The sequence below is a fragment of the Phyllostomus discolor genome, chromosome 2 (genome assembly GCF_004126475.2).
Source record: "Phyllostomus discolor isolate MPI-MPIP mPhyDis1 chromosome 2, mPhyDis1.pri.v3, whole genome shotgun sequence".
In the NCBI taxonomy this organism is placed as follows: Eukaryota; Metazoa; Chordata; class Mammalia; order Chiroptera; family Phyllostomidae; genus Phyllostomus; species Phyllostomus discolor.
In genome coordinates this window covers 165,468,188-165,492,596 of record NC_040904.2, presented here as the reverse complement: position 1 = coordinate 165,492,596, position 24,409 = coordinate 165,468,188, and the positions used below count along the sequence as shown (strand labels likewise).

At 40.1% G+C, this 24,409-nt stretch overlaps 1 protein-coding gene across 3 annotated transcripts in view; it reads right to left on the bottom strand.

Annotated features, from left to right (window-relative positions):
- TFCP2 (transcription factor CP2) overlaps positions 1–24,409 on the bottom strand; it is a 47,676-nt gene that overhangs the window by 12,624 nt on the left and 10,643 nt on the right. For all 3 annotated transcript variants that reach the window (XM_028532428.2, XM_036019023.1, XM_036019024.1), the window contains 7 exons: positions 12,237–12,388; positions 9,623–9,699; positions 8,416–8,521; positions 5,539–5,645; positions 2,202–2,354; positions 1,347–1,457; positions 942–1,030 (listed from right to left, as the gene is read on the bottom strand). In XM_028532428.2, the coding sequence (XP_028388229.1) occupies positions 942–1,030; positions 1,347–1,457; positions 2,202–2,354; positions 5,539–5,645; positions 8,416–8,521; positions 9,623–9,699; positions 12,237–12,388 (795 nt within the window). The remainder of the gene's footprint in view (positions 1–941; positions 1,031–1,346; positions 1,458–2,201; positions 2,355–5,538; positions 5,646–8,415; positions 8,522–9,622; positions 9,700–12,236; positions 12,389–24,409) is intronic.

The window sequence follows — 24,409 nt, the reverse complement described above, 5'->3', positions numbered from 1 at the left end:
CATTACAACAAAACAGTATAGTCACACATTTCATAGTCTATTTGAAATTTCAGCTCTGGATGGCATGGATTAGTGGATTGAGAGCCGGCCTGCGAACCAAGGGGTCGCCCATTGCATTCCCAATCAGGGAATCCAACATGCACATGCCTGCCAGGTCCCCAGTGGGGGCACATGAGAGGCAACCACATATTGTTTCTCTCCCTCTCTTTCTCCCTCCCTTCCCCTCTCTCTAAAAATCAATCAATCAATCAATCAATCAATCTTGAAATTTCAATATGGCCTATGCTAAGAGATAAGACACTCTTTAGCAATCATGTTCAACCTTCTTCCCCTGATTACCAAAGATTGATGACAACTAGGTGGTAGGATCATTCTCAGTATGTAGCAAACAGATATCAGTATTTGTACATGTGTGTTTCAGTTCCCGATGACCACTCTGCGGTGAGAGTATGATCAGGAAGGGAAAGAACCACAAGTAAGCAGTAACAGGGAGAAGTGAAAAGCCCAGAAAATCAGTCCCTGAATCACTAAAAACCAACAATAAATGTGATTTTCTAATGGGAGGGGAAAAAAAGACAAAAGGGTACGTAAAACGTTTTCAGTCTCTTGCAAGCAGATGATCCAAACTGTCTGATACAGTTTGAGCTTTCTATAGCAACAAAGGCTAACTATTCTGGTGCTCTCTCCTCTATGAGGAAAGTTATCCTATGAGACAAATTATATAGACTTAGGCAGCAAAAAAACCCACACAAAAAAAAATAAAACAAAACCCTTCTTTCAATTTCTTTTGAAGGTAAGCCAAACCTCAGTTACTACATAAATCTATCGAAGACTGACCAAACAGAAGTACTTATTGGTTAGGAAAGATCTTGTTTCTAGGATGATGATTTAAAAATACACATTTACAACAAACACAAGCCAATTCCATTTCCCAGACTTACCCTTCCCCAAGAGAAAAACTGCTATGGGAACTGTTAAAGCCAGGTGATGGGGAATTATTGACATAGGTGATTTCGGGCCACGGAGAACACTGAAACAAAGGACAACTCAGATACTAAAACGTGTAACTGACTCTAGTATTCCACCAAAACACTGTCACTTGACTAGCTCATCTTGATCAGTAAATTTTAATTCCTCAGATCCCCCCATAACTAAGAGGATAAGTAAGTTCTGACCAGGTGGGAAGCAATTTTTTAAAAATTGAGATATAAATGACAGGACTTTATATTAGTTTTAGGTAAATTAGAACATAATACCTTGATATATGCATATACTGTAAAAGGATTAGATATTTCTTAAAAGTAAAAAGTATTGATTGAAACTGTCACCAAAGAAATCCTTTTTACCTCTGTGAGTATAGTTGTCTCATAGGAAGGTTGGTATTTCTCCTTTTCATGAGGTGTCCGTTTCTCCATTTTCTCCCTATCTGTTTTTTGCTTTCTGTCTGCACCTTTGGGCTGAAATGAGAAATACTTTATTTTAAACTCACCCTTCAACCCAACAATATTACTTCTAAAAACTTAAATAGTCACAAGTGAAACAAAGATATATTACAATGATATAAAGACAAAATGCATCATTGCATATAATCTGAACCTGGGAAATTTAAATGTTTGATGGAGTTAAAAAAGAATAAGAGATCTATAGCTATAGACATGGAAAGATCTCTAAAGCACGTAGAAAAAAAGCAATACTCAAAACAGTTCATACAGTGTAATCCCATTTACGTTTGGGAGAAAAGAGAGTGTGCGTACACCTCTGCACATGCGCACGAACAAGCACAGAAGGGGACCGGAAGGACACACGCACCCTAAGCTGCAACAGCGGGGAGCTGCCTCTGGGGAGAGGCTGGGGGGCCAGGGCAAGAGTGGTGAGAGGGGAATGTCCGTTTCGTGCTCTGAATACTCTTGTATTCATGAATCTTTCGCGATGAGAACAAATTTAACCATGTGACAAACACAAAACGACCAAAATAAGGAAAGATAAAGTACAAATGTAACCAAAACTGTCAAGTTTTCATAACTTTGTGAGCTTTTAGAAGAGCCTGTAACTTCAATAGGCTTTAAGGGCACTCCAAGAAAGTCCTTAAGTTTTCTTAGTTTTTATAAAAAGACAAGCTGACTTTCTGACTTGGTGACTGAATGTCACAAGCGAGAGATGAGGAAGGTAGCTTCCGAGGCCGCCACAGTGCCCAGGGATACCTTGAAGACTTTGATCTGGCAGCTGGCCGAGTGCAAGTGCTCAGTATACTCCCCGTTCTCGTTCTCCTTGAAGGTGTCAATCTGCACTCGGAACGGCACGCCCTTCTCCCCGCCGTGCTTCCTCATGGTGAACTCTGTGCTGATACAGTGCACCTGCGGAGGACACAGCGTCCAGGTTTCAGGGCTGCTGCTGGGCAAACCTGTCCGTGCCATGTTTTGAGCAACTACTAACAGTAAAACCTTTAAAAAGCATAATGAACACCTACCAGAAAAACTTTTAGTTTTTACCTTGAAGAATTTACACTCTAATGATGGAACTGAGGAAAATTTAAATGATTTACAAATGCAAACAAAGTAAACATACAGATCTAATGTTTACAAAAACTACTGTGAGGAATTAAATTCATTAACTGCTTCAAAGAATAGAGTTAACATAAAAGAGAAATGATTTCTGTTAGTAAAAGTTTCCTGGACTTCTACATTGATTTTAGAAAGTGGAGGCACCATCCATGCTGGGAAAATGGTAAATAGGAAAGCTGGCAACAAGGGGAAAAAGGTTTGTTTGGCTACTGCATAAAGTCTGAGACCTTGGCGAATGTAAACAGTGGAATCGTTTTTTAAAATACATTTTGTTGATTATATTATTACAGTTGTCCCATTTTCCCCCCTTCATTCCCCTCCACCCTGCACACCCTCTCCCACCCACATTCCCCCCTTTAGTTCATGTCCATGTGTTGTAAGTTCTTTGGCTTCTACATTTCCCATACTATTCTTACTCTCCCCCTATTTTCTCCCTACCATCTATGCTACTTATTCTCTGTACCTTTTTTCCCTTTCTCCTCCTCCCACTCCCCTGTTGCTAACCCTCCATGTGATCTCCATTTCTGTGGTTCTCTTCTTGTTCTAGTTGTTTGCTTAGTGTGTTTTTGTTTTTGTTTTAGGTGTGGTTGTTCATAATTGTGAGTTTGGTGTCATTTTACTGTACATGTTTTTGATATTCTTTTTCTTAGATAAGTCCCTTTAACATTTTATATAATAAAGGCTTGGTGATGATGAACTCCTTGAACTTGACCTTATCTGAGAAGCACTTTATCTGCCCTTCCATTCTAAATGAAAGCTTTGCTGGATAGAGCAATTTTGGATGTAGGTCCTTGCCTTTCATGACTTGGAATACTTCTTCCCAGTCCCTTCTTGCCTGCAAGGTCTCTTTTGAGAAATCAGCTGACAGTCTGATGGGAACTCCTTTGTAGGTAACTATCTCCTTATCTCTTGCTGCTTCTAGGAGTCTCTCTTTCATTTTACTCTTGGCTAATGTAGTTATCAAGTGCCTTGGTGTGTTCCTCCTTGGGTCCAACTTCTTTGGGACTCTCTGAGCTTTCTGGACTTCCTGGAAGTCTATTTCCTTTGCCAGAATGGGGAAGTTCTTCTTTATTATTTGTTCAAATAACTTTTCCACTTCTTGCTCTCCCTCTTCCCCTTATGGTACCCCTATAATTCAGATGTTGGAACATTTAAAGGTGTCCTGGAGGTTCCTAAGCCTCTCCTCATTTTTTTGAATTCTTATTTCTTCATTCTTTTCTGTTTGGTTGCTTCTTTCTTCCTTCTGGTCCACTAAGGCTACAGCCTTAGTTTTTTTCATCTAATTTGCGACCAAATTCAACCAATTCTATGAGCATCCTGATTACTGGTGTTTTGAACTGTGCATCTGATAGGTTGCTATCTCTTTCATCACTTAGTTGTATTTGCTCTGGAGCTTTGATCTGTTCTTCCATTTGAGCCATTATTTTTTTTTGTCTTGTTGCGCCTGTTAAGTATGAGGGGCGGAGCCTTAGGTGTTCACCAGGAGGGAGCAACCCAGTCGCTGGGTTGTGACACTATTTCTGGGAGCGGGATCTGAGAGGGAACAATGGCGTTTGCTCTGCTCTCTGTTGGATATCAGTTTCTTCCACTGCTTCCCCCAAGCAAACCAGACCTTTCTGGTGCTGATTCCCATATGGGTGGGCTTGTGTACATTCTAGGAGCCTGTGGGTCTCTCCAACAAGCTCTCCTGTGAGGCTGGGAGTCTCTCCCTGTGCCTCAACCCCCACAGATGTCCCCAATTGATGCCTCAAGGCTTTATTTCCCAGCGCTGGGACCCTGGGTTGTGTTGTCTGTCTCGCTCCCCAGCCTTGCCTGGTTTATCTGCGCATAAATGTGGGAACGCCTGGTCAGCCAGTCACCTTGCACGCCGTGCCTCACTTCACAATTGCCGCCTTGCTGGGTCTGCCCATTGCCACCCCGTGCCCGGAATCTGCCAGCTGCCGCCTGCTTCCATCTTGTGCGCCCGGTATCAACGCTTTTTGTGCCGCTACCCCTCTCCACCCAGCTGCCCAACTCCGTCCGGAGTCCCGCCTACCGGTCTGGATGAATGTGTCTATTTTAACTCCTTGGTTGTTGGACTTCCATACAGTTCAATTCTCTGTCAGTTTTGGTTGTTATTTTGTTTTTAAATTGTTGTCCTTATTTTGGTTGTGCGAGGAGGCACAGTGTGTCTACCTCTGCCTCCATCTTGGCCGGAAGTCTGAACAGTGGAATCTTGAATGACCAAATACTAGCTTGGGTAAATTATCTTCTCTAAGCCTCAAGAACTACTCCTACTCCACAGGATTATTGGTGAAAGTCTTAAATAAAATTATATATATAAAGTGTTATACTTAACACAGTAACCATCTCATGGGAACTACTCAATAAACAAACCAATAGTTCTTCTTATGACAGACAAAAATTTTCAAGCAAACTACCTGAAGAAGATAATCAGATATGCAAAGGAAACTTTAAGTACAGAGATGTTCAAAATAACTTTATGGAGAATAGTGAAAAATTAGGGAGGGGGGTAAAAGATACAGACAACTGTAATTGAACAACAATAATTTAAACTAAAAAAATAGTAAAAAATTAAGACAATCTCAATGCTAAATAATTGTTAGATAAGTTATAGTCCATCCAGAACAAAATGTAGCATGGGGCAAAAGTAGGTTTACAGTTCTCCGTATCAAAAACACAGCTTACTCTTGCATTATTAATTTATTAGTTATTGTATTATTTTCCACATGAACAATTGTAAACCTACTTTTGCCTCACACTGTATTATGCAGATGTCAGTAAGCATTTGGGGAGAGACAAGCAAATAAATTGGGGAAATTAAAAGAGCACTTCAGAAACTCCTTACTGCTTTCAGGGACATGTTGAGGAGTCTGCACCTGTAAAGATTTCCAACTCAATGTGTCTTTTCCTTTAAGAAACAAAGTGGTAGTGAGAGATGTTCTTCACAGCTGGAACCCCATTTACAATGCCTTACCTGAATAAACACTGACGTCCTCTTGGAAGGGTCCCACAGGAACTCCACTGTGTTTAGTTGGTTTGGATTAGCCCTAGGATCGATGATACCCACAGACATCGGGATGTCTGAGAAACAAAGGGTAATCACTGAATGATTCTGAGTATCACTGGATAAAAAAGCACTGATTCTTATACAGGTATTATTGGCTCCTAGTTACCAAGATTTTTGTGTAAACCTCTTTTTGCCAGTGAAAAAGGTCTGAATAGGGCTAAAATTGACGTAAGTACTTTCCTTCCGAGTATCTTTTTTCCACTTGAAAAAGTTTTTTAAAAATGAGACAATTTAAAAAGTTTCTTTAAATTTTCCAAAATTCTACTTCAAGATAGACTTACTTCACACACTAGCTCTAGTGTCATGAAAATGGTAGCCTATAGTCTGTTTCACTTAGTTTTAAGATTAGCGTTACTGACAGAAGTGCACTACGAGCACTGCCACAGAAGGGTCAAGAACAGTATCTGAACAGAGGCAGAAGGCACAGCATCACAGACAGAAGTAGAAAAGTCCTCGAATAGCCCTATAACAGAGGGACACTTCTTACACTCAAGAGGTGAGCAAAAATGAATGAGCTTTAGTACAACTTTGCTTTCCATTCTGTATAGCACATAACCAAAAAGCAGTAAGTGGGCCCCACTCCACTGTGCTAGTTGTTGGGTTCATCCTAAAGCCAACTGTAACATGGATATCAGGATATCTGTATGAGATCCAGTGTTTTCTCAGGTAAAACTAACAGCACCTAGATTTAACTGTGTGTATAAATAGGAGAGAATAACCCATTAAAGTTCAAAGATACAGATGCTGGGATTCCAAGTACATTTATGAAGAGAGATTGTATGCGTGTTTGTAAAGACGTTTCTCTTATGTGCCATAATGTAAGAAAAACAAATTCTCTGTGTAGCAAAGTAGAAAAACCTGAACTACAAACCAAGAGACACAGATTCTAGTCCAGGCCTCTTACTTCAGGTGAGACAAAGGACTGGCCTAGCTCTCAGGTATTAGTACAGTAAAAGGACTTAAGAAATTTAGGGGCAGTGTCCCAGGTTCGATTCCCAGCCAGGGTACATTCCTGGGTTGCAGGCCATAACCCCCAGCAACCGCACATTGATGTCTGTCTGTCTGTCTGTCTGTCTCTCTCTCTCTCCCCCTCCCTCCCTCCCTTCCCTCTCTAAAAAAAAATAAATAAATAAAATCTTTAAAAAAATTATATAAAAAAAAGAAATTTAGGGGAAAAACCTGGTGCCTTTTTATTGGACTCTGAATAGCCAAAACAATCCTGAAAAGTAACAAAATTGGAGGCCTCATACTTTCTGATTTCAAAGCTGTTACAAAGTTACAGCTATCAAAAACAGTGCGCAACTGGCATAAAAATGGACATAAGGACAAATGGAACAGAATAGAGCCCAGAAACAAATCTTCAATATATGATAAAATGATTTTAGACAAGAGTGACAAGGCCATCAATCATAATGGACAGTCTTTTCAACAAATGGTGTTGGAGCCCTGACTGGGCGGCTCAGTGAGTTAGGCACCATCCTGTGGACCAAAAGGTCGCTGGTTTGACTCCTGGTCTGGGAACATGCGTGGGTTGTAGGCCACATCCTGGTTGGAGGCGTGTGAGAGAAAATCAATACATCGATGTTTCTCTCCATTTCTTTCTCCCTCCATTCCCCTTTCTCTAAAAATAAGTAAATAAAATCTTTAAAATGAACTTAAAAAAATGGATGTACATCTAAACCTAAAACTATAAAACTCTTAGAAAACACACCAGGAAAAACTCCATGACACTGGATTTTGCAAAGATTTCTTAAGTGTGACCCAAAAAGCACAGGCAATTTAAAAAAACATATACTAGACTACACCATAATTTAAAACTTTCGTCTAACAAAGGACACTATCTGCACAGAGGAAGGACAACCCACACAGAATGGGAGAAAACATGCAAATCAATATCTAATGTGGGGTTAACAGCCAGAGTATATAAAAAACTCCTGCATTCCAACCACCCCCACCCCCCAGATTCGAAAATGGGCACAGGACTCAAATACACATTTCTCCAAAGTTATACAAATGGCCAATAAGCACGTGGGAAGATACCCAACATCACTAATCATTAGAGAAATGTAAATCAAAATCACAGTGAGATGCCACTCCATATCCATTTGAGTGGCTAATATAAAAAAAGAAGAAAAGAAAAAAAATAAATGTTGGCATGTATGTAGAATAATTAGAACCCTTGTTCATTCTGGTAGGAACATAAAATGGGCAGCCACTGTGGACAAACCGTATGGTGGTTACTAAAAAAACTGAAAGCAGAGACTGAAATAAGTACTTGTACATCCATGTTCACAGTAGCATTATTCATTCGCCATAGCCAAAAGGTGGAATCGACCTAGGCAGCCACTGAGGGGTGAACGGGAAAACAAAATGCGGTATCTATACACAATGGAATATTATTCAGTCATAAAAAGGAAATTCTGACTCATACAATTACATAAACAAACCTTGAGGATTATACTAAATGAAATAAGCTAATCACAAAAAGATAAATACTAGATTATTTAACTTATTAAAAATAGTTAAAACGTTATGTATATTTTACCACACCTAAATTTTTTTTTAAAAATCACCCAGAAGTAACAGATATGACTGTTATGAGAACAAAGTGTTCATACTTGCCAACTTTTGGTATCACCATACCAGTAATTTTTTTATACCTAGGCAACAGCCACTGCCAATACATGCTAACTGAGCCCGTGAAGCATTATGAACCAAGGTAAACGTCAAGTAAAGAACATCAATTCTCAGACATTGCCTAGGCAGCAGGTTCCCGTAACTCACCTATGTCAAGAATCCTATCTCCAGGTCGGTTCCACCTCCAGCCCTCTAGTTGCTGGTGTTCGGTGTACTGTAGCCGTCTGTCATGGAACACTACACGGAATATACTCTAAAAGCAAGCAACAAAACCGAATGATAATAGAATCCCTTAAAAATCAATGTTGATAAACAAAAAATTGCAGTAGTCACCCCCGGTTGGTTTCTAGATACACCTAAAATTGTTTAAGACCTATTTCACTCTATTATTTATTTACTTATTTTTATTGATTTGAGAGGGAGGGAGGGAGAGAGGGAGAGAAAGAGACAGAAACACTGATTAGTTGTTCCCCTTATTTATGCACTCATTGGTTGTTTCTTGTATGTGCCCTGACCGAGGATTGAACCCACAACCTTGAGTATCAGGAAAATGCTCTAAGCAACTGATTACCTATTTCACTCTGAAACCCATACCATACCAAGCTCTATTTTAAGGTAAATTTTATAATTTCCCAGATATAATCTTTATCGTTTGGCTGGTACCATGTTTGGCTGAAACATCAGTCCTGATGGTAACCAGACACAAAGGACCCCTACTGGGGCATGTCTGCATGCCCCTACTGTTACCATGCAGTTGACAGTCAGCTTGGCTCTTCAGATGGACATGAAACCCCACCGAGTCCTCTGCTCGCCAACCCCCCATACAAACCAGGGGTGTCAAACTCATCTTCACCAGGGCCCACGTCAGCCTCGCGGTTACCTTCAAAGGGCCGGATGTAATTTCAACTCCTAAACAGTTAAGGAGTAGTTACATTTAAACAGTCCTAAAATTATGTCTGCTCTTTGAAGGCAACCATGAGGCTGATGTGGCCCCCGGTGAAAATGAGTTTGACACCCCTGATATAAGCTGTAAACATTGAGAGTAAGCAGAGGTTGTTTCTATCAACTTGCCTTTTGTTACTCTTTGCGGAGGTGCCTGTTAATATCCTTCTTACCACCTTTTATAGCTGCTGACAACTCCTCTGTCCCAACTGTACTGAGAGTTCATTACCATCAGTCTAGACAAAGAAAACTGCTACTCATCCACACTAGCTTCTGTTTTCCTTACTACTAGACCAGGTACCCAAAAACACACTGGTACTTCTGTAAAGATCTCAAGAAGTTTACTTTATACCATACAAAAAAAATTTCACTGAGCCAGGAGACTATCCTGAAACATAGTGATAAGTTTTACCTTCACCAACTTGCCATTAATTTCTGGAAGTTCTCCAAGTTTCCTATTGTCTAGCATTCGGATTTCATAAGACTGTCCTAGAAGAAAAAGTAATCATGTATTATATTCATCATAATTAACTTTCAAAATTCAGAAAGGAAAATTTCATTTGGGAGGAAAGTTTCTGTGTGGGTTGTTGTGGCGGCAGCGAGTTGAATTTTATGAGAGCAATGTTCTCTGAGGATTCTGGGTATGGGGCCACTGTGCTCTGTCAGATGGGCTGGCAGGCTGAGGGGTGTGAGTCCTGGGGGTCGGGGGGGAAGAACTAGCAGGTGCACCCAAGCTTCAGACACCGGCAGGCAGCTCAGGGGAAGGGAAGGTGTGCGGTGGGCCCAAGGACACCCAGGGGAGACTGGAACCTGTGTGCTGTCAGAGGAGTAAGATGAGAAACCCCTTACTCCCATGACACCACAGGCTGTGGCATGCTTCCCCTCCCCCAACGATTTACCTGCAGGCAGACTGAGGCGCCCAGAGGCGACACACATGTCTAGAATCAGCTTGGAGTTGGGGCAGCTAGAAAATGGTCCAAGCACAGATATGTATGTACACCACTGTCCTTGCAGTGCCATGGGACGTATTCATCTTTCAGACAGAATCGTGACTTGGAGTTACTGAATGAATAAAGATTCTTCTTTCTCCACACACCTACCCCATAAAAAGGCAGTTTATCTTTTTGGAGCTTTGAAAGTGATGTTAGATTCTGTGTGGGATAAAAGTATACGAGGTCTGTCCAGAAGGCACCAGCCATGTAATATGAAATATAAAGACATTTACTGAAGAAGATACAAGAAACATTGTACATAGGACAATGACACCTCAGTTCCCTTCAAAGTAGGCACCTTGGGACCTCATACAACTCTCCTAATTGCCATCAGCTGCCCCATCATATTTGCCTGAATTTCATCAAGGGTCTGAAATCTCTTCCCTTTCAGAAATGATTCTAGTTTTGGGAAAAGCCAAACTTTGGAAGGCAACAAATCTGGCTGTAGGGGGACGCTGAGTCACCTGGGTGATCTGATGCTTTGTTTAAAAACTCTGCATGTGACATGATGCATGAGCGGGTATGCTGTTGTGATGAAGCTGCCAATCACCAGTTGCCCACAGCTGCGGCCTTCTGAATCATCTGAATAGTTTCCGCAGAGGAATGCTCAAGCTTAACACAAAATCTGATGCAGCTTTGTTGCTCTACTTGCTCATTTTGAATGTGACAGCCACACAGTACACATGCTCACTCAATGGTGTCTACCACCCCCACTGACTAGTACAGTGAAATCACTGTTCACACATGCACATTCCAGTCCACTCTCCTTGGCTGCCAGGTTACGTTGATGCCACACAAACCATTCTCGTTATATTATTAATGGCTGGATTTTTTTTCCAGACAGACGTCATACATTAGCCCTGATCCTTTTCCTCAGTAATTCAATGTAGCGGGAAGCCAACCTACTCCTTGCATTTAAAACCCAGTTCTGCACTGGCTGGTGTGGTTCAGTGGACTGAGTGCTGGTCTGCTAACCACAAGATCGCCAGTTTGATTCCCAGTCAGGGCACAGGCCTTCTCCCTTTCTTTCTCCCCACCTTCCCTTCCGTCTAACAGTAAATGAATAATGTAAAAAGTAAAAGTAAAATAAATAAAATATTTTATAAAACCCAGTTCTTCCATTGTGTGACCTTTTCAAGTTTGTTAATCTTTGCCTCAGTTGCCTCATCCACAAAATGAGAACAAGATTTAGTAGCCCATCTCATAGGGCTATAAGAGGAATAAATGCCTGAATACATGTAACGCATATAAAACAATGCCCGGCACTCGATGGCTCAATGTGTGTCAGCTGCTGTCATTTCTGCTACGTCACCTACATCACCTAGAAGTGATACATTGTAGAAAGGGTTTTTCAAATCACTTAAGGATAGAGTAAAACTTAGTGAAAACCCTGTCTACCTTAGAAGAGGAGAGACCGAATCTCAGGAAAGTTTGTATACACCCACAATATCTTCTTTATGGAGGTATGACAGATAGTTGTTAAATACAGGAGGAGTATTCATAAACTGCCTTACAGGCAAGAAAAAAAAAAAGAAAGAATAAAATTTAGTTTATTAAATATACAAGGGTATAATATTATTAGTATTGATAAGGACAACTATAATCCTTTACTACATGCTAGGCATAGTGCTAGGTGTTTTCATACATTATACCAGTTAATTGATACAACTCTCTGAGGTATTATCAATCTCATTTTTACAGATAAGGAAACTGAAACATGAAGAGGTTAAGTAGCATGTCCAAAGCCACACAACTGATAAGCAAGAATGCTGGGTAGGGTAGTACTTCTCCGACAGTAACCAGGGAACATGACTGGACAAAAAGAGGGAGATGGGAACGGAAAATGGGCAGGAAGACAAAAGAAGCCAGGAATATGGTGTATATCACATATGACATTAAAACTCAAATATCTGAAGCAAGCCAGTGACTCTGACAGGTCACACTAGAGAGATGCGCTTTTACATGGAGTGTGCCCGATTAAACGTCATGGACCCAGCAGGGCTGCACTGGACGAAGGCACAGGAGGCACCTAACCTTGGTTGAGATAGGTCAGGGTTTCGTCGTGGAGCTTCACTGCCGGAGAGGTGGCAGCACACAGCACATACTGAAAAGGCAGGATTTTATTCTCATTATCAGGAGGCAAACTTGACTCTTCTTGCTTAAAAATGGGCAGTGCGAGGACATCACTGAAATAAAACAAATAAATGACTCTCATTAACATCTGACAAAGGCGCAAGAACAGATTTATTATTGAAGAAATTTAACTGCAATTTGCTTTGTAAAACCATAAACACTACTCACTTTGTGGGGTTTCTTCCCAACCATTCAGTTTAGATTACCTCCTATGACATCCCCCTGACAATAACACTGTGAGCAAAGACAGATACTCACTATGAAAACTACCTAAGTGCCTGAAAACTGCATTTCTAGGAAACGTAAGTATCCCTAGAAGGGCTCTGAAAATTGTATGTAGAGTTCCAAAATCTCAATTTAGGACACTCAGTAATATACTTGTTCTCAGAAAGGTACCGACTACAGTATCTTTTTTTAAAAATTAAGTTCTTTATTGTTGTTCAAGTACATTTGTCTCCATTTTCTCCCCACCATGTCCCCCCTGCCCCACCCATTCCTGCCTCCCACTCTCAAACCCACCACCTTTGGCTTTGTCCATGTGTCCTTCAAACATGTTCCTCCATGCCCCCCCCATTACCCCTATTATCCCTCTCCCTCCTCCTCTCTGATTACTGTCAGATTGTTTTTTATTTCTATCCAACTACAGTATCTTCATAGAACAGTCCCCCCCTTATTCACGGTTTCCCCCATGGTTTGGGTCACCTGCAGTCTGAAAATATTAAATGGAAAATTGGAGACATAAACAATTCTTAAGTTTTAAGTTGCACACCATTCTGAGTAGTATGATGAAATCTCATGCAGATTTCTGTTCTGCTCTGTCCTACCCAGGGCGTGAATCATCCCTTTGTCCAGCAGACTCTCCAAATCCTTACCCACCTGGTAGTTGCTTAGCAGCACTGGCGGTTATCAGATATTTAGAAAGAGTGACAGTGAGAACGCACGCGCACACCCCCCTTTTGCTACAGTGTAACAAAAGACATTAGTCTTTGGGAGACTTTGTTACTATTCCATTCTTAAATGTATCACATCTGATGATTCCTTGAAGGATTAGTGAAGATTACCAGGAATCAAAGCAAATCGGATTTCGCAACATAGCAACAGCTCAACCTTTAGGAATGTAGGGTGTTTTTTTTCCTTCTCAAATTTCGGCGCCTAGCCAGGTTAATATATAGCAACAGTTCCTAGTCTTTTCAATAAAATGTGGCATTACACCTAACCCCTCATGACTAAGGAAAAGACTATAATTTGAGGCTGGAATTCTAAAATTGATTCTAAAATTACCCCTAAAAGTAACTCTGAATAGCATAGCTAAACCAAACACACAAAACTGTATTTTCTCACCAGAGACTCTAAGATCTAAAGACCTCAAATATATCTGAATTACTCATGTTCTTGGTACACTGAATTTCTTTTACTCTGCTGTGGGAACAAAATACCACTCAGTCCCATATTCCTAGAGATGGAGGCTAAAGGTCACTGGTACCTACTGTTCTAGGCCCCTGCTTATACCAAAACAGTAACAAATTCAACCAGAAACAATTTTGGAAATACAGAAAAGTCTGCTCCATCCAGAGGTAAGTTGAGTGCAGGCTGAGAAAACTCACTCTGGTGGACTCTCAGTAGTTGCCACCAATGTGTAATCTGGCATTTTATTATATTCTCTAATTGCTTAATGTATTTAATTCACTCAATAAAACATAAGCTATTTGAAGGAATTTCTCTTTTCTGTGTTTAGTAAATACTTTTGGTAGGATTTGTATGTTTGATGGTTTCCATTCTCCCAAATACTCAGCCCTAATACATTGTGATCATTTTAGAATTCTCAACATCTCATAGTATCTCTGATCAAAGACAAGGATATGGAAAGCTTACCTGTTAAAAATAGTAAGTTGAGTATATTCTTAAAATAGGCATTGCTAAATAGAAATCAACACCTGAGAGTGGAGGCATAACAGTATCAGAAGTGATCTACCCTATATATAACTGGGATTCTCTGAAGAGCTGCTTTGTGGTCCCCTGAAGTATAAATTACCATATTTTGCAGTGTATAATGTGCACCCACATTTTTGGCCCAAACTTTGAGGAAAAAAATTTTGTCTTAATTTTTAATTCAATTATTTATTTATTTACAGATACTTTTCTGTATTATAAAGGAATTTTAGCATTTATTTTTGAACATCTGGTACAAGAAATTTTATGTAAAAAATAATTACAAAACATAAGAACAGATACAAGGTACAAGAATCTATCTTACTCCGTGGATAAACAATACGTCACTCTTCATTTAATTTTTTTTAAAGATTTTATTTATTTATTTTTAGAGAGGGAAGGGAGGGAGAAAGAGAGAGAGAGAGAAACATCAATGTGTGGTTGCTGGGGACCATGGCCTGCAACCCAGGAATGTGCCCTGACTGGGAATTGAACCTGCAACACTTTGGTTCGCAGCCCGCACTCAATCCACTGAGCTACACCAGCCAGGTCTTCATTTAATTTAGTTGAATTGTTGGCTGAAAATGCTTTTGCTGCAAGTTCATATTAAGTTCAACAAAATTAACTATCATATTCTGGGGTATTACTTTGTATGCAGATATCGTTATTGCTTTCTAGAGTTATGCCTTTAATGCATAAGCATAAATGAAAGAATTTAAAACACTCATATAGAGCCCTGGCTGGTGTAGCCCAGTGGATTGAGCGCAATCTGTGAACCAAAGCATTGCAGGTTCAATTCTCAGTCAGGGCACATGCTGGGTTGCGGGCCAGGTCCCCAGTAGGGGGCTCTCGAGAGGCAACTACACACTGATGTTTCACTCCCTCTCTTTTTCCCTCCCTTCCCCTCTCTTTAAATATAAATAAAATCTTTAAAATTAAAAAATAAATTTAAAAATTGCTAAAAAATAAAGCATTTATATAGATACAGGATTAGTACTACCCATGTATAATGTGCATCCTTATTTTTCCCTCAAGAAATTGGGCAAAAGTGCACATTACACATGGCAAAATATGGTACCCTTTTGATATAAGGCAGCCTCTGAATGATCTCTATCAATTCACAACTATAGTTTAACCTTCTCCCTCAGGTCTACAAGCTATTGAATGCCCTTTTCCAGAAAGAAGCCTAGATCACAGAGAGGGAGAGGTTTGATGAGCTCTATCTTGAGTAAGAGAAGCAAGGAGACAGGTATCTACAGCATCTAAAGAAATCAGAAACTAACACGGGACAATAAGATGCCATTAGCTTCTAACTTCCCTATTTATAACCCTCATTTAGACTCCATTGTGACAAAAACAAAAAAATTTGAAAACCATGACAATATCCCTATGTTATAAGCATAAATGGGCAATAACTGAAGAGACTACACCCTACTCTGAGGTCAGCTTCAGAAGAAAAAAATATCCAGTAAATGACTGGTCATAACACCAGTTAAAGAGGAGAGAAAAGCAGACTGATTTCCTTGGATTTGTGAGCAGATCAGGGAGAAGACCTGGCAAAGAGAGGAGATGGCTCTGCAAGTTTTAACATGAAGCGGGTGAGATGTCCTGATTGCCGAGTAATGGTGAAGTTGTCTTACTTTCTTGTTAGAAGCCTTCTGTCTCAATGTGATAAAAAAGATTCCTGCTATCTGAACATCTAATGAAAAATCTCATTCAACTAAGAAGCAGCCAGCCTTGCTAATTGCCTTGCTAATTATTCTATTCACCCAGAAGGAGTAAGAAATGAGTAGAATTATATTTTAAACCTAATGTGACCAAGAAGAAACTCATCAGAAAAGAGGAAGTGGTGGGAGCCTCAAAAGAAACCAACCAAGCCAAATAGACAAGGAAGAAGAACAAGGAACACATCAGATGTGATTCCTAGACTCTTAAAGAACAGGCTTCACACAGTGAAGACAGACCCAAGCCCAAGGGTGTGAGGTGCTAAAGGGGAACACAAAAAGATTAAGATTGTCAAAAATGAAGTCCTGCCAATTTCACATTATCAGACAAGGAGGGGGGAGACGAGTGGAAGTATCTAGAAAGACTGGATGAAAAGCTCACCCATTAACTCAGAATTAGAAGGATATGCACAAGAAAAGTACATACAAGAGGAAAGAAACTATTTTTTAAATGTGGCACTGATACACAGAAGCAGCAAGCCTGAGCCGAAGCCCAGAATGTGCTGAGACTTGCAAACAGGTAAGGGAGGCACAGTTCCACTCTTTGATGTAAATGGCGTATCACTAACTAATATGAGCAGAGACAGAAGAACATCTCAATTCCTGTATGTCTGTCTTTCTTCTATCTTTCCTGTACAGAAAAACTATTTTGAAAGTAGAAAGAGAAGACCAAATATGGGGAAACTAGATTAACGTCCAAGATAAATAAGGAGACTATCAAAAAGTGAAGGAATGAAATACATACACCTGGATGAAATTGTGTACCACAATTAAAGAATGTACAGCTGAGACCCATGATGGCACTCTGTAAACTAAGACACATTTCATGATTCTGAAAATGCCAAAGTCACATCAGCTTTTTATGTGTGCAGTAGCAATTTTCAAAATGAGGAGCACATGTTCTCCATACCTTACACTAGAGTGATCTGACATGAAACCTGGGCAAGACTTACAACAAGTTATTAAAAGAATAGTTTGGTAAAAAAATAAATAAAAATAAAAGAATAGTGTTTGAGTTGTTACGCAGGGCATCAGGGATCACTAGGAGACATAGCCAAACTAACTCATTTTCCTTTTTTTATATGATTTGATCAGGGAATGCTGGAAACATCAGCATTTCTGGATTTTAGCAATGTATAAAATAAAGTCTTTGATACCCCTGTTCAAGGTGAAAACACATGAATCTTGCTACAGTTAAGTGGCTTTACAGATATACAACTGTACCTAAAGAATACAGGTAAGTCTAGATGATTTAGGTATGCCACAGGACTCTAGAGAGACTCGTCCTCTGTAATATTATTCACAAATAAATGACTTGAGGACACTGAACAGGATGATGATCAAATATGCAAATCACAGGAATCTGGGATAGAAAAGCTAATACCCTATATGAGAGAATAACTTTTTTAATTAATTAATTTATTTTTAGAGAGAGGGAGGGAGAGAGACATCAGTGTGCAATTGGTTGCCTATGCACGCCCCCAAGTGGGGACTGGCCTGCAACCCAGGCATGTGCCCTGACTGGGAATTGACCAGCCACCTTTTGGTTTGCAGGACAACTGAGTCACACCAGCCAGGGCAAAAGAATCAACTTTTACGGTAGAGTCATACCTTGGTGGTTGTTGGCTTTAGAACTCATCAAACCCTGTATTCGCTGTATTCTGATGAATAAAAAACGTTTCAGCACTTAGTGCTTGCTCAGGACTTGCCACACTTGCTAGAACTTGTATGAGTCACAACTCCTGCAAGAGAAATGCTTCATCATTCAGCACTCATTGGTCTTGGCACCCGTCAGTTCTGGAATGAATTAACGTGTAGCAAGGCACCACTATAATTCTAATTGGCTGGAACAGGAAGCTATATCTAATGGGATAAGATTTAATAAGGATAAATATTAAGCTATTCACTTAGAACTAAAAACAACAAAATGGTCCAATATACATGAGAAAGACTAGGGCTTTAAGAAAACATCTATATTAATGAGACAAACAGTGTACTATGGCTGCCAAAAATGCTGATATCAAGTTTCATTAAAAACAAAGTCTGATGATGGAAACGACATTCATCTCTTTGCAAATCAGACAACACTTGAGTACTGTTCTTAGTTCTGAATACAGAACTTTAAAAAAGAGGACTTTAAAAATCTAAGAGAGAAATAAGAATTGAGGGGACCTAACATCATGCCATTTGAAGAGTTAAATGAAGGAAATGAAGAGTGTTTATCTGAAGCAAAGAAATCTTGTTAGATCTACTCTATAAAGAGAGTCAATGACCAGTTCAGGGTTGAGAGAGCTGGCCTCTTTAAAATGTCCTCACACAGCCTGGTGTGTCTCAGTGGGTTGGGCATCATCCCATAAACCGAAAGGTCATGGGTTTGATTCCCAGTCAGGGCAAATGCCTGGGTTGCAGGCCAGGTCCCCACTTGGGAGCATGCAAGAGACAACCAATGGATATTTCTCTCTCACATTGATGTTTCCCTCCCTCTCTCCCATCTCTACCTCTAAAAAAATCAATAAGCATTTCCTCAGATGAGGATTTTTTAAAAAAGCTTCCATCATTCATTCAAATATTTATTGAGTGCCTACTGGTGCCAGATACCACTCTAAGTACTAAAAATCACATACGATTTCTTAAATAAATTTATTTTCCACCCTGGCTGGTATAGCTAAGTGGATTGAGTGCAGACTGCAGACCAAGGGGTTGCCGGTTTGATTCCCAGTCAGGGCACATGCCTGGGTTGTGGCCAGGTTCCCAGTGGGAGCCATGTGAGAGGCAACCACACATTGATATTTCTCTCCTTCTCTTTCTCCCTCCCTTCCCCTCTCTCTAAAATTGAAATAAATAAAATATTTAAAAATATACAAATTTATTTTCCTTTTTCCTCTTTTGTTTTAGTTTTATTTTTTATCCTCACTTGAGGACATGCTTACTGATTTTAGAGAGAGGGTTAAGGAGGGAGATGTATACCGATGTGAAAAACATCAAACTGGGGACCAAACCCACAACCTAGGCCTGTGCCCTGACCAGAATCGAACTCGGGACCTTTCAGTTTACGGGATGATGCTCCAACCAACTGAGCCACATTGCCCAGGGAACTCTTTATTTTTTCTTTCCTTTGGTCTTCGATATTTCAGCAGTGGTGAATAACTGATGCCTCTTTTTAGTTCTTACTAATTGTTTAACACAAAGTTTATTGCATCATCTCTTTCCCATTCTATACACACTTCTCCCTAACCAATTTATATTCACTAAATTCTTTTTCATTTATGCCTAACCTACAGCTAAATAGTTGCTAGACAATTCCTATCTAAGTGTAACAGGACAAATGGTGAAACAGAGCTTGGAAAGAAATGAAAATAAATAAATCTAGACAATCCAAATACAGTCTTCAGTTTTATGTACCAGAAAAATTGCATGAGATTTCATAAGTCGGCTGCTAAATGTTCCTTTAGTAGCTAATCTCCAAAGAGGGCCAAGGACGATCAGCATCTCCGCGTAGTCACACCTTTATGTGGCCCTCCTTCCACAGTGAATCTGGTGAATCTGGACTGGTAAACTGCTTTTAACAAACACAATCTGAAGGAAATACCAGTGTGCTAGGTCTGACCTGGAAACTAATCTTTAAGGACTGTCAGCTTGCACTTTGTTTGGGGAACCCTGACCTCCAAGGTGAGAAGTCTGGCTACTGTGCTGGGGAGACCACCTGGAGCAGATAGTGAAAAGGGAGAGGCCTGAGGTATATGCAAAGAGACAGACAGATGCAAGTTGGGCAAGTGAGCCATCTTGAATGTCTCACATAAAGCAAATCTGCACAATCAATCCATGGGCTCCTGAGAAGTCATAAATTGTTGTTTCAAGCCACTACATTTTAGTGGTGGTTTGTTAAGTTATAAAATAGAGGAGTAGGCCCCTGTTCCAATGTTTCTAAAGAATTCTTTACAACCACATGTAATAGTAGTGCTGAATACATAAAGAAAGATATTAAATTCCTCACACAAAGAAAAAACCCAAAAGGGTACATTCCAAAAGCCATAGTATGGCACTTAAGGAAAAATAAACAACAAAGCACAGAACTGCTTTACTTATATTACCTTTTAAAACAGCAACTGATGCTACAAAAACTACATTGCCAATAAAGCATACTTATTTTCACTCTTCAGGTATAGAAATAGTAGTAAAGAATTTGAACTATGTGGCCAGATTCAAAGAATAAACCAACAGAAATATGTGTAAGAAGACAAGACGCGCACAATGATCAGCCTGACCTGTGAAGACGGCCGCCTCTCTCCTCCACCTTCTCAATGATCTGGTCCTATGGCTTTCAAACTCTGGATACCATTCACATTAATTAAGTCATTTTTAAAAAGATTTTATTTATTTTTAGAGAGGGGAAGGGAGGGAGAAAGAGAGGGAGAGAAACATCAGTGTGTGGTTGCCTCCCAAACATCCCCCACCAGGGACCTGGCCCACAACCCAGGCATGTGCCCTGCCTGGGAATCCCTGCCTGGGAATCGAACTGGTGACCCCCTGGTTCACTGTCTGGCGCTCAATTCACTGAGCCACACCAGCCAGGGCTAATTAAATCATTTTTACATTAAGGCCCAGAAGATACATATATATGTGTCTACAAAACTGGAACTAGTTTCAAAAACAATACTTATAGGCCCTGGCTGCGAACCAAAGTGTTGCAGGTTCAATTCCCAGTCAGGGCACATGCCTGGGTTGCAGGCCATGACCCCCAGCAACCGCACATTGATGTTTCTCTCTCTCTCTCTATCTTCCTCCCTTCCCTCTCTAAAAATAAATGAATAAAATCTTAAAACAAAACAAAACAATACTTATTAATTTTTGTATTTTCTATTTAAATTTTTTAAATGTCGCCCACAATCTGCAGTTTGAAAAACACTATTCTAGTTTTTCTCTTAGAACTTTGCAATAAATTTGATCAAGTTTATTTACAGTCCATTTACCAGTATTTCAAAAACTAACACAGTAAAAGACAAGCCTTCCGTATCAGACTGTAACTCAGCTACTTAAAAACAGGGATATTATCTACTTTAATAAATAACTAAACAAATACTCACAGAGACTCACACAGAGAGTAAACACAGACGGTACTCAAATAGAAAAGTGACTCTTCCTCCAACCCACCCTTACTGGGTCCCTTTTGACTCTCTCATTTATAAACTCATATGTACCTAACTCTCCACTGCAAAGCAACAAACAGTTCTGCAAAACCTAACAGCCAACATATTCATACCAAAGTCTGCCTTAAAAACTGCAATCCAAATCCTGCTTTTTAAGTCAGCAAATATTTGGAAATAAAATAGCTTTCGAGTCATCTTTTGTACCTACAGATTGCTTTACTAAATTAAAGGAGTCAGGTTTGTATGGGAGACATGTAAACACCAGTGATTCTCAACTGTGGCTGCACTGCGTATCAAGAATCACCAGGGAAGGTTTTAAATATCCCTTCCAGGCCATATCCCAATTAAATCAGAACTGGGAGGAAGAGGTTGGTGACCTTAATTAGAGTGCTGTGTCTTAATAAGTCAAGGTAATGTGTTTGATCTCTATGTCATCTACAATGACTGCTTTTCTCCACCAAGACCTGATTTGACAGAGGCCTTCAGTCAGCCATCTTCGAAAGTGACTAGTTAGGGCAAAGGAGTTGTTCCATGACCTCCACAAGGGAAAAACACTGAGCTTGACATTGAATCAGTAAATCCCTTCTAAACCTTTTTATTTTTTCTATTGATTTAGCAAATAGTCTTTGAGCACCTATGGTGTTCCAGGCCAGGCCCTACTTACTGTAGGTAGCAGGATATAGCAATAAACAAGTTGTAGGTAAGATCCCTTTACAAAGCATAGTATCACTGTCATCTAAATTTCTAACTCCCCACAGCAACAAATCATACTATTCTACAAACACCTACTGTTTTCCTACATTCCAGTTCATTGTCCTTACAGTATTAACTAATACTCAAGGAAGCATAAATCAATTATTTAAAAATACAGTAAAAATGATGTGAGTCAAAAGGGCTTAGTGTGTTTCTAGTATCTATTTTACTCAACTCTGCTCTCAGGAGCTTAACTCCACTCCCCTCCAGCTTCAAACCTGGAACACAGAACACAGACTGCTGAATACGAAATCAAAACACAAGTGAGCAGTACATGAAAAACACCGTATCTGGACTTTATACTGATGCTGCCCCTGATAGAGATACTGGTCATCTGATAGCCTTTCTTTAGGAATACTGTTTGTGGAACTTTTTTCCAGATCTCAATATGGGCTTAATATTCTTTAAATACTTTAAGAAGGTGCTTTTAGGTATAAAACATTCTATTTCTTCAGCACAGTTATGACAGACCAGAGGTTTGAACAGTTGCCATCATGTACCTATCAAATTTACTGAACACTGACACTAATTTCTTTTCCCCCCAAGTCTTTGAATCTCCCTCATTTCTACTCTGCTATTTGCCAATTCACAATTTACTCCTCTGGGCAATGTGTTTTTTAATTTAGTTTAGCTAAGAAAGTCACTAAAAACTTCTAATTTCAAATCTGTCTGCAAGCCTTACTTATTTTGGAAGTGGAAAATATCTGACCAATGTCAGATACTTCCAAAAAGCTTGTTAAGATGTTAAATGCTTAATCAAAGACTTCTGAATCAGCAAAGCCCTACCTCAGGAGATTTGCCAGATACAAGGCTCTTTCTTAGTTTTTTCCCCCCCCCACATTACAGGATTAGCTCTTACCAGCCTAAGAATCTCATTAAAACACTGCTAATTGAAAACATCACCTGTGGCATCATTAGTACTAGGCTCTTTTATTAAATTTCTGAAATTACTGACTCTTCTTATTAATGGCAAGGTGATGAATGGCAACCTGACACAGTATTCATGGGTTACATATCCAGGAAATCTGACAATTTCAATATAGAAAGTAGAACTGCCGCTCAGGCTGGTGTGGCTCAGTGGACTGAGTGCCAGCCTTCAGCCCAAAAGGTTACCAGTTCAATTCCCAGTCAGGGCACATGCCTGGCTTGTGGCCAGGTTCCCAGTTGGGGGCACGTGAGAGGAAACCAATTGATGTTTCTCTCCCTCTCTCTCTCCTTTCCCCTAGCTCTAAAAATAATTATTAAATAAATACTTAAAAAAGAGAGAGAGAGAGAGAGAAAAGCATAACTCCCATTTCTGTATTAAAAGATCTGACATCTACCATCATCATATGACCTAACTGGGGGAACAACAGTTTCTGTGTTTGTTTTCCTGTGAATAAGGGAAACCACACTTAGCCCCTCATAGTGGTACGCCTCAAAGCCTCATGCAGGTCCCAAATGTCTGCCAGTTGCTGCTGCCACTGCCACCCCTTTTTCTTCTTTCACAGTTAAGCTTCTCTCCCTCTTCGCTGGCAAGAAGTATCACTCACCACCTTTGGGGTTCTTCTGCTTTGCCCATTCCATCCCCAGTACCAAACCTAGTTTCAAGGCCACAGAATCTCCCTAACCCCGATTCCTCCCTGCACTGAAAGACAAACACAGATAGTTCTCTGTTTTTTAAGACTTGAACTGATAATGACTTCTGGGAAAATCCTAAAGGTACCAGAACACTAGTCCTACGAAATGGTAAAAGGCTTCAGATATCTCCTCTCCCTTTATGCTCGCAGTGTGGGGCTTAGAAAAGTCCTCCTCCTTCTCTTCCTTCAGACCACAACTCTGATGAAGGCCCTCTCTTCTAAAACAGCCAACACCTCCAAGACGTCCTCAATTAGTTCTGATGCTGCAATCAAAGCAGAACTCTTATCTGCTCCCTTTCTTTTATACAGAATCAAGAACATGCAAAGCAGAAGATACCCAGTTTATTTGCTAAGCATCAACCCTTTTTAGCAATGATAACTAACTTTTTATCATTATCCTCCAATCTGCAGCCACAGTAACCTTTAAAAATGTAAATCTAAAATATCACTACTCTGTTTACAATGCTTCAGTGGCCTCTCAGTGAGATCATGATAGTTCTCACCAGGGCTCCCAAGTCCTTTCTAAACTGGCTCAGCTTACCTGTACAGTCTCATCTCATACTTCCCACTTTTCCTTTCTCTTTTTTGAAAGTTCTGGCTGAATAACTGAAGTGCCTTTTCCTTGCTCTCCCCTCTACTCCACTTCCCCCCAACTATTACCCCAGGAAGTGTAACAGCAACCGCAAAGGCCCTGAGGTGGGAGTGCGCACAGCACCTGCGGCTGTGAGGCCGCCAGACGCAGTCAGAGAGGCAGTCCATGGGATCAGTGCCAGAACTCAGGCTTGTACTCAAAGTGAGATGCAAAACCATTGGAGAGTTTTCTGGAGGAAAGTAACATGATCTGTTATCATACATAATTTGTCATACAATTTATCACTCAATCAGGGACATTTTGGTGAGCA